At 56.3% G+C, this 10,881-nt stretch overlaps 1 protein-coding gene across 1 annotated transcript in view; it reads left to right on the top strand.

The window, feature by feature from the left end:
• Window positions 1-9,908, top strand: part of LOC123369114 (zinc finger protein 850-like) — a 28,943-nt gene extending 19,035 nt beyond the window's left edge. Inside the window, exons 12-14 of the mRNA XM_045014475.1 lie at window positions 6,669-6,727; window positions 7,092-7,208; window positions 7,637-9,908. Of these exons, the coding sequence (XP_044870410.1) occupies window positions 6,669-6,727; window positions 7,092-7,208; window positions 7,637-9,303 (1,843 nt within the window). The 3' untranslated portion in view covers window positions 9,304-9,908. The remainder of the gene's footprint in view (window positions 1-6,668; window positions 6,728-7,091; window positions 7,209-7,636) is intronic.
• The last annotated feature ends 973 nt before the right edge of the window (window positions 9,909-10,881 follow it).

Here is a 10,881-nt window from a genome sequence, read left to right as displayed (position 1 = left end):
CCCAGCTCTATGTGGAGCTTCTTTTGGATTTTCTCCTCCTCCTTTCTAATCACTACTCTTGTGTGCCCACCCCATAGCATGGGTAGGCAGGCCGAAGTTGGGATCTTTGGCCACTAAATATGGCACAGGCCTCTATCCCTATGAACTAAAAGATGGACTAATTTAGCAGGTAGCAGTAGTAGGTTATTCTCCATGCAGCTCAGGCACTGGAGCAACAGATGGCACATGCTTTGCCAGTGAACATGTTCCCCCTGTCAGTTCTTGAGCATCTCAGTTCAAGTCCTTGCTCAGGGTCTACAAAGTGTAAGGCCAGGTGACCCCATACACTAGAGAGAGGCCAGATAGCTAGAGCTGCTTTCTGTCACACCCCACTTGTATTTCTAGGGGAAGCTGCTACCACCCTAAAGGAGGCATGTGAAGTACTGTCAATATGGATGCCTGGTATGGCTATTTCGCTGCTGACTCTGAGCATGCCCAAGAGCAGCTCATCTAACCTTCCCAAGACAGTTGTGGCATCTGGCCTAATTCTAGAGCCAGCTCGCCCTAGTGTGGGCTGATCTGGTACCCGTCTAGTAACACTGGGTTCCTACAAGAAGTCTAACTGGTTCTAATTTAGCAGTAACTAAGGATCTCTTTCACCACAGCCCATCAAGGAAAGGGGGTTACACTGGCACAGCAACTGTCTCCTTCAACTGCCATGGAACCTTCAGGCCCCAACATTCTGTCCTCCTGCCATTTCCAACTGCCACGGAAGGCCACTCCATAGGGGTATCCTGTATTGTCCCTTCCTCTTGGACAAGGTCTGCCAGCTGCTGCAGGAATGTTTTTTAGGTTTCACTTTTTGGTCTTTTTGTTAAGACCAAAGTTTAGACATTTAAGTCAAAGCAGACTGTGAAGAGTTACAAAGGGATCTCACAAAACTGGGTGATTGGACAACAAAGCAGCAGATGAAATGCAATGTTGACAAATGCAAAGTAGTGGATATTGGAAAACATAATCCTAATTTTACATATAAAAGGATGGGGTTTAAATTAGCTGTTACCACTCAAGAAAGAGATCTCGGAGTCATTGTGGATAGTTCTCTGAAAACATCCACTCCATGTGCAGCTGCAGTCAAAAAAGTGAACAGAATGTTAGGAACCATTAGCAAAGGGATAGAGAACAAGACATACTGCCTCTATATAAATCCATGGCACATGCACATCTTGAATACTGCGTGCAGATCTGGTTGCTCCAACTCAAAAACATATATTGGAATTGGGAAAGGTACAGAAAAGAGCAACAAAAATGATGAAGGGTATTGAACAACTTCCATAGGAGGAGAGAGTAAAAAAATTGGGACTTTTCAGCTTGGAAAAGAGATGACTAAAGGGGGATATGATACAGGTCTATAAAACCATGAGTGGTGTGGAGAAAGGAAATATTTACTCCTTCACATAACAAAAGAACTAGGGGTCACCCAGTGAAATTAATAGGCAGCAGGTTTAAAATAAAAGGAAGTATTTCTTCACACAATGCACAGTCAACCTGTGGAACTTATTGCCAGGGGATGTTGTGTAGTCCAAAAGTATAACTGGATTAAAAAAAGAACTAGATAAGTTCATGGAGGACAGGTCCATCAATGGCTATTAGCCAGGATGTAAAATCATGCTCTGAAGTGTCCCTAGACTCTGTTTGCCAGAAGTTGGGAATGGGTGATGGGATGGATCACTTGATGATTACCTGTTCTGTTCATTCCCTCTGAAGCACCTGGCATTGGCCACTGTTGGAAGACAGGATACAGGACTAGATGGACCTTTGATCATTCTTATGGTCCTAACCCCAAGATCCCAGTGTTTTGGAAATGGGAAGAAATTCCTGTATCCTACAGGCACTGCAGAGGATTAAGGGATGCAGAATGGAGTGGTCCATGAAGTGAATGGGCCAGGACACTGTTGTTATTGTGCTGGCCTTGGGGGACAATGATGTGACATCAGTAACAACCAGTTTTCAGACCTATGGTTTAAGCCCAGCATGAAAGCTGAAACCTCCATCAACATGACAAAGTAGCACTGGCCTCAGGTCCCTGCACCACAGCACTCCCTACCACTGCATTGAGGCCCCCACTAACTGTGAGGGGAGAGTGCCCCCTACTGAACCCCCCAAATCCCCGTAGCACAGCACCTCTAAGTAGGGATGCCATGTGTCCAGTTTTTGACCAGATCGCCTGGTCAAAAATGGACCGTGACGGCTTTGCTCAGCACCACTGACTAGGCTGTTAAAAGTCCGGTTGGCAGCGCAGAGGGGCTAAAGCAGGCTCCTTGCCTGCTGTGGCTCCATGAGGCTCCCGGAAGCAGCGGCATGTCCCTCCTCTGGCTCCTACTCTGGAAGCCAGGGGGCTCCATGCACTGCCTCTGCCCCAAAACGCCAGTTCTGCAGCTCCCGTTGGCTGTAACTGTGGCCAAAGGGAGCTGCGGGAGCGGTGCCTGCAGACAGGGCAGCGCCCAGAGCCGCCTGTCCACACCTCTGCATAGGAGCTGGCGGGAGGACACGCTGCTGCTTCCGGAAGCTGCTTGAGGTAAGCGCTGCCCGGAGCCTGCGCCCCCTGCCCCAGCCCTGATCCCCCTCCTGCCCTCCAAACCCCTCAGTCCCAGCCTGGCGCACTCTCCTACCGCCCAAACCCCTCATCCCCAGCCCCCTCCAAGTCTGCACCCCCAGCCAGAGCCCGCACCCCCTCCTGCACCCCTGCCCCAGCTCAGCGCCCCCTCCTGCACCCCAAACCCCAGCCCCCTGAGGCCAGCTGGGTGAACCCACAGAGGGGATGGACTGAGTGGGGGCGGGGCCTCGGAGAAGGGGCGGGGCGTGGAGCGGGGCAAGGGTGTTCTGTTTTGTGGGAGTAGAAAGTGCGGCTCTGGGGCACTGGGGGCAGCACTGACTGGGAGGGGAGAGCGCCCCCTACTGATCCCCCCCCCACCCCACCGGGGTTAGCAATGGCTAAGTGGATTCCCCTGCAAGCAGGCGGCAGGAAACTCCACATTGCAGCGTGTGCATTGAAGGTCGGATTTGTGAGCCTGCAATGTTCCTTCCCAGACTGGGGGTGGGGGGGGCTCCCCCAGAAACGCGCATCACTCAGAAGGCGGCCCTGGGTTATTCGTTTTGAATAAGTCTCATGCGAGTGAACCCAGGTCACATGGTTTTTAACCCACTCCTGATTCTTCACCCGGGTCACGTGTTTTTAAAGCGCCTCTCGTGAGTGTGAATTTCGGGGGCGATTCGTTTTCGCGGCTGACAACGCGGGGGGGAAATTCAGGGTTAATTCCACTGAGTTCCCAAGCCGGGGAGAGAGAAGCAGGAAGTGATCTGAAATGAGGACGCAATAACCTAGGGACCTTCCTGTGCCAGCCCCTCTGGGCTCGCCTCGGAGTCACTCCCTGCAGCCTGTGTGGACAGGGGCTGAATCCCCGTCTGCAGCCCCGGAGGGACTCGCCCTGGCCGGAGCGGTGAGTGGGGTGGGGAGTCCCCGTGAGAGAGGCAGGCAGTGGGTGCAAGCAGCCAAGAAGAGCAAATGAGAAAAGGGCTGTGGGTCGGGATTGAGGGGCGCTGGCAGGGCTGTGGGGCAGCACGGAGCCCAGGGCTGGGATGGCAGGGGGCTGTGGGGCAGGATCGAGGGGCACCAGCCGAGCTGTGGGGGAGCTGCCGGTAGCTGCCAGCTGTACAGTGACTAGACTGTTTTGCAGACCCAGTTCAGGTGGTCCCAGGGTATGGGGTGCGCCTCCTCGACAGAGGAGCTCCAGAAGGAGGAAAGGGAACTGCTCCCCGAGTGGCTGGAGCTGGGGGCTGCTAATGGGGCTGATTGTGCTCCAGCAGGCAGGGCCGGCTTTAGGAAGTGCGAGGCCCAATTCAAATAGTTTCAACGGGACCCCGGCAGGGATGACTTAAAAAAAAAAAAACACGTAAAAAAACACATGGGGCTTGTACTCACCGGGCAGTGCTCCGAGTCTTCGGCGGCACTTCGGCAGCAGGTCCTTCACTCGTTCCAGGTCTTCAGTGGCACTGAAGGACCCGCTGCCGAAGTGCTGCTGAAGACCTGAAGCGCCGCCAGGTGAGTAAAAATTAAAAAGGCGCCTCTAGCCAGGGAAGGGATTCTCACTGGGTGCGGGGCCCTCTTAGGCGCGGGGCCCAATTCAGAGGAATTGATGGAATAGGCCCAGAGGCGGCTCCAGGCCCCAGCGCGCCAAGCGTGTGCTTGGGGCAGCACGCCGCGGGGGGCGCTCTGCCGGTCGCCAGGAGGGTGGCAGGCGGCTCCGGTGGACCTCCCGCAGGCGTGCCTGCGGAGGGTCCGCTGGTCCCACGGCTTCGGTGGAGCATCCGCAGGCGTGCCTGCAGGAGGTCCACCGGAGCCGTGGGACCGGCGACCGGCAGAGCGCCCCCCGCAGCGTGCCGCCGTGCTTGGGGTGGCGAAATTGCTAGAGCCGCCCCTGAATAGGCCTAAAGCTGGCCCTGCCAGCAGGGCCCACTCTTTGTGGGAGCGGCCGTGGGCTCTAGCTGAGGGGTTTGATCCCTAAGGTACCCTGGCCTGACTGGGTCTGGTCCCTGACCCTGTTTCCCTTCCAGATTTGCACCGGCTGTCTGGTCCGCATGAAGAGGGGAGTGATGGAGGGCAGGATCTCCTGCCCTGGCTCCTTATGCCCAGATTCCAGGTGAGCTGCTGCCGAGCCATCCTCCTGGGTTTGCTGGCCTACCAAACCCTCCTCTCCCTTCTCCTCCATTTCTACCCCATCTATCCCCTTTATGCCCTATCCACAGGGTAGGCAACTTGGCAGACCCTTCTCATGAGCACAAGGGTAGCAGGAGGTCACGCAAGGGCACTCTCCCCTGTGGGGCCACTGATTTCCCCCTCCCACCCCACTGAGAAGCAGTTGTTGTGCATTGGTGATTGTATGCCACAGATCTCCCCTCGGTGCCTGACCTACAGAGGTCAGGAGTCGGTTCCAGCCCGTTTTGCAGAGCCTTGGTTGTTCAGCTCAAGCTGTAGCAGCGTGCACTCTTAGTTCTGCAGGTCCCTGGTGTGTTGGCTGAGATGGTGGCCATCACAGCATCTTGCTTGGCGATGACCCCTCTCTGCTCAGCTGCACAGCATGAGCCGAAGGCAGGAATCCCAGCCTCCTCCACCTGCCGGGGAATGTGCTGGCTTCTCCATGGGGCTGGGTATGAAGTTGTGGGGAGGATGTGGGGTGATGCAGTTGGTTCACGGGAGCAAAGGTAGCACAGTGAAAGGGTGAGCGAGACGACCATCTCTTGGAGAGAGGGGTACCGTGGAGGAGACAGAGTTCAGGGATGGGCAGACAGACTGAAGTACACACACCTGTTTTGCCCAAATCCCACAATCCTTTGTGCCCTCAGAGGATCGTGGGGCGGGGGGAAAGTTTAGCCATTTTATGGCATGTGGACCAAAATGGAGGCTGAGAAGCAGCAAGGCATTGTGGAGGAGCAGAGCTGTAGTCAGGTGGCTATCAGCTTCTCCGTTCTGGGCCAGCCAAAGCGGTTGTGAGATCACAGCTCGAGGCTACAAGTGGCGAGTTGCGGCAATCTCAGCCTCTGGAGATCACTACAGCATGAATCGTCCCGGCCGGGTCTACAGGGGTGCAGCCTCTGTCTTGGCCACTCACAGACGGGAGATTGTTTGGAAGCCGTAGCCAATCTGAGTGCAAAGCCCAGGAGGCTGTAGAGGGGAGGTACTTTGATTTGGGTCAGCTATTCAAAATCTCTCCCTTTGCCAGCCAACATGATCTCCCTGACTGGAGTTATGTCTTTATCCACCTTGCTTAGAGAGGGCAGGTTTGGTACCAGGAGCCGGTTAGCAAGGACCATAGGATTTAGAAATACAGGGTGCACCGGAGTCTCTCACCACTTCCTCTCAGGTTTCACTCCCACTTCCACATGTTGGAAAGGTCTCGGTAGTTCACCATGTTCCCACAGAGCAGCCCTGGCTCTCTAACAAGATTGATTTAGCTCACTGAATAAAAAGGGAAAAGGCAACTCAATCACAGTCTATAACCACCTTTGTGGGGAGGAGATTCTCGAGGACAGGGGACTCCATTAACCTAGTAGACAAAGTAGGAGCAAGATCCAAAGGCTTGAAGTGGAAGTTAGATTACTTCAGCCTGGAAGTAAGGCGCACATTTTAAACAGGGAGCGTGATTAACCAGCTTCTCAAAGGACGGAGTCTTGAAATCCAGATGGACCCTCTCCTTCTAAAATGTATGCTCTAGTTCAACCACAAGTGATTGGACTGGATACAGGAATTCCTGAGTGATTCCTCTCATCTGAGTTATACAGGGGGTTGGATGATATGATCAGAACAGTCCTTTCTGGCTTCAGTATACGGCTCTTTTGACTCTGTTATAGAAGCATAGCCCTTCTCATCCTTTCCTGCCCCAGCCCTCTTCTTTGTAATCTCTCTCTTCCAAAACTGACACCAAGGAAACCTCTCGCTACTTCTTTGCCCCCTTGGGGTTTCACCACAAGCTTTCTGAGCTGCCCCTTGTGGCTCATGCACTGATTTGGTGGCGGGAAGGGAATTGGTGCAGTAAGTTCTGATGGGGGTCCCTTGTGGTTCCAGGTGGCGGTGACGTTCAAGGAGGTGGCCGTGTGCTTCCGCAAGGAAGAGAGGGGTGACCTGGACGAAGGGCAGAGGCAGCTCTACGGGGCAACTTCCACGACCATTATGAGACTCTGACTTCTCTGGGTGAGGAGTTGCTTCTTCTCGAGGATTAGGAGAAGGGGGGTGCATCTGCACCCTGACCTGCCCAGGGCAACTGCTCTGGGGTCATCTCCATTCTCGAGTCAGTTAGCAAGTTTTAAGATGGCTTAATAGTTTCCATTTGCTTGAGCCCCACCCCGCCAGCCTCTTTGTGTGTGCATCCTTGACTCCCATCTCTCCCCACTGGCATCTCACTGCCCCAGTGGCTCCCCATGAACCTCCCCCTTCTTGGATACTGTTTCTCCCAGCAGAGAACATGGTCAAGGTTAAAATCTGGAAGCATTCCCTGTATCAAGCCCCCATGGGAGATTTCACCAAGCGCCGTCTTGCCTGTTTCCTTCCCTGTCAGCAGGATTCCCTGTCCCTGAGCCGGCCATGACCTCCCGGATGGAGGGAGGGGAAGAGCCGAGGGTCCCGGATCTCCAGGGCGCGGAGGAAAAGGAGATCCTGAGAGGTGCCCGCACAGGTGAGGAATGAGTGACACCGGCTCAGAGACCATCTAGGAGTGAAGGAAAAAGCTGGGATCCCAGCAAAGCCCCAGGAAGCCCCCCAATTCTGTCTCCTCTCGCTCAGTATTGTCCCAGCTGGTGCCCTGTCCTCATAGCAGGTGTCACGTCTGGATCCCATCTGCTCTGCCTGACTCTGGCAGGAGCCCTCACCTCCCCCAGCCTTTCTCTGAGGACTCAGCCGGGCTGTGGAGGCAGAACCTCCTCTCCTCTGCCCTCAGGGAAGGGTTTGAGGGATTCACTTCCTGCCCATCAGGTTTTCTGCTCAGTGACAAACCCCTTTGCTGCCCTCTCCCTACCTAGCGCAAGGAACAAGCCCCCGCTGGACACTCACACTCTCTCTCTCTCTCTCTCTCTCTCTCTCTCCCCCCCCCCCCCCCCTTCCCAGCAGGTGCCGGGACGGTGAGTGAAAACGAAGAGGAGAATCACCAGCGGGAAGGGCTTATGGGAGCGAAGCCACACGGGATGTCCCAGAGCCTCCAGCAGGGAGAGGCTGTTGAGAGCCAGGGTGGGGTGGGGCTGGGACAGAGGAAGGCCCAGGCTAACTCCGCACCCCAGGCACGGCACAGGCGGGTGGGCCGTGTCATCTGTGGCGACTGCGGGAAGACCTTTGTGAAGAACTATGACCTCTTCAAGCACCAGCGGGTCCACACAGGAGAGAAACCTTACAGCTGCCCTGACTGCGGGAGGAGCTTCGCCTTCCACTCCACCCTCAGCAAACACCAGCACATCCACACCGGCGCCAGGCCCTTCCAGTGCGCCGAGTGTGGGAAGAGCTTCCGGCAGAAAGGCCACCTGACCCGGCACGGCCGCGTCCATGCTGGGTTAAAGCCCTATGTCTGCGCCCACTGCGGGGCAGCCTACAGCAGCCGCACCAACCTGCTGCGCCACCAGAGCGGCCACACGGGGGAGCTGCCCTACAAGTGCACGGAGTGCGGCCGGCGCTTCGGGGAGATCGCCGCCCTGGTGGCACATCTGGTGGCGCACTCCGGGGAGCGGGCCCACAAGTGCCCCGAGTGCGGGAAGAGCTTCCGGCGCGGCTCGTCGCTGACGGAGCACCGGCGGGTGCACACCGGGGAGAAGCCCCACGTCTGCCCCCAGTGCGGGGAGAGCTTCATGCGCCGCGCCACCTTCAACGACCACGTGCGCGGCCACTCGGGGGAGCGGCCCAATGTCTGCGACGTTTGCGGGAAGAGCTTCACCAAGCGGCACTCGCTGCTGCAGCACCAGCGGTCCCACACCGGAGAGAAGCCTCACCAGTGCCCCGACTGCCCCAAGAGCTTCATCGCCAGCTCCGCTCTGGTGCAGCACCGCCGGATCCACACCGGCGAGACGCCCTACCGCTGCGAGGAGTGCGGGCGCAGTTTCAGCCAGCGCTCGGTGCTGACCACGCACCGGCGGCTGCACACTGGCGAGCGGCCCTACAAGTGCGGCCAGTGCGGCAAAGGCTTCAGCCAGAGCTCGGCGCTGACCCAGCACCGCCGCACTCACACGGGGGAATCGCCTTATGGCTGTGCCCAGTGTGGGCGGAACTTCAGTGGCATGTCGGCCCTCAAGCGGCACCACCGGACCCACACCGGCGAACGGCCCTTCCGCTGTGGCCAGTGCGGGAAGGGCTTCAAGCAGAGCTCCACGCTGGTCCAGCACACCAGGATCCACACGCAGGAGAGGCCCTTCTCCTGTACCCATTGCGGCAAGAGCTTCAGCCAGCGGTCAGCTCTCGCCAAGCACCAGCGGACTCATGCCAAGGAGAGCGGCGGCTCCCACGAGGCCGTGGGGACACGGTTCTACAAAGACCCCTTCGTTCAGCCGGGGGAGGGTGGCACCGAGCCCAAGGAGGTGGTGGTGGTGCTCCCGCCGGGGACGTGGGATTGTGAGATGGCCCCCCGGGTGAAGGAGGAGCCGGGGACACCCCTGCAGGTGAAGGAGGAACCGGATCTGCCTCAGCATATTCATGATGAGCCCTATCGGGTTAAACAGGAGCAGCCAGAGCTGCCACGGGAAATTAAAGAGGAGCCAGCGCCGCCCCTGCAGATTAAAGAGGAGCCTGAATGAAGGGAAGATTTTTGGGAGGGGCTGGATTGAGGGTTTGGCTAGCGGATGGTGGAATAGGAATTAGACGTGGAGGGGCTTTTTCCAGGGACACTGAGCCACCCGCCTACCCAGACAACCGGGGACAAGATGGAGGGGTCAGAGCCCGGGATGTTGGAATAAAAAAATGAAACAAACGTTATGAAGGAAAAATGTAAAGAGCAGGTACATTGCTTCAAAGGGGTCCTGGGCATCCCCTCCTCACTGGAGTTGGCCAACAAAGTGCCCCAGGTTGGGGTAGTTTTCCCCCTTCCCCACTTGGCAGGGCTCATTAACCCCTCCTAGGCCCAGCTTGGCTCCTAATGATAGAGCTGTAGCATTTTCAGCCTTGGTAATGGAGACCCTTGGCTGTGTGCCGCCCATGCCTAGATGAGAGTGAAAAAATGCTTTTCATCAGGGGTTTTGTGTGTTGGTTTTCTCTTTCTTATTTCTCCCTGGTCAATAAACAGGATCTTGGTGAAGACGAACTCTTCTCTGTAGTGTGGTAACCCCCAGAAACCCCACTCACGTACCAGGACCCCACTGTGCCCGATGCTGTACAAACACATGCCAAAAAAGCACTGACCAGAGCACAGATTTGACTGTGGAGATGGAGGGGGGTGATTGCCAACATGCTGGCAGGGGGACACAGGGCGTTGGCGGGAAGAAAATAAAAATGCCGTCCTCCACGGTACTGCGAGTTATAAAAGGCCTTGGGGAGGCTACAAGGATTGTCTTTGAAATAGATCTGTGGATGGCACAGTACGCCAGCCTATAAAGTAAATAAACTCTCCTCGCTGTAACGCCTGAGACTCTTTCTCCACAGGACGCGCTTGTGAATATGTCACTGCAGCTTTCCGGTTACTGATCTTGGCATAGAGCTTCCTTCAGCCACCATGGAGCCTTCCTGGCCCCACCAGGCCCGTTTCCCACTATTTCCAACAGCCACAGACACCTCCCCACCCACCAAGCCAATTTCCCGCCATTTCCAACTACAGGGGCCCCGGCGTTTGAACCTCCCGCCATTTGCAACTGCCACAGACTCATCAGGCCTGCGGCCCTCCCCAGAGTCTGCTGAGGGGAGTGGGAGTGGGCTTCACAACAGGTGGACTCCATAGCTGATCATTCACGTCAAAATATTGCACAGACCGTGAGGCGGGAAAGGGAAGAGACTCCTGTACCCCTTGACGCTGTGTGGGATGGGGAGGGGGTGAGGAAGTGACTAGGAACAACCAGGAATGGATTGAGCCGGGACATCAGGGTTCAAGCCCCAGCCCTTGGGAAGAGATGTGTGATCGGTACCGAACATGACTGCCCAGGATCTTTCTTTTAAGGCCTAAATGCAACCAGGCACCATCTCAGCCCAGAACTCCCAGTACAACTTTGGGGTCAGCACTGGCTGAGAGGGGAGAGCGCCCCCCAACTGTGTGGGGATTGTAACCTGAGAGAGGTCATTAGTGGGCCAACAATGGGAAGCAGAACCGCATTCCCCCAAAGAAGCCCCTGCATCCATCGGTGTGACCATGGAGGGATATAGGCGCGGGGCATAGGAGTGTGAGTAGT

This window comes from Mauremys mutica, chromosome 4 (assembly GCF_020497125.1).
Source record: "Mauremys mutica isolate MM-2020 ecotype Southern chromosome 4, ASM2049712v1, whole genome shotgun sequence".
Classification (NCBI taxonomy): Eukaryota; Metazoa; Chordata; order Testudines; family Geoemydidae; genus Mauremys; species Mauremys mutica.
This window is presented reverse-complemented; position numbering and strand designations above follow the sequence as displayed.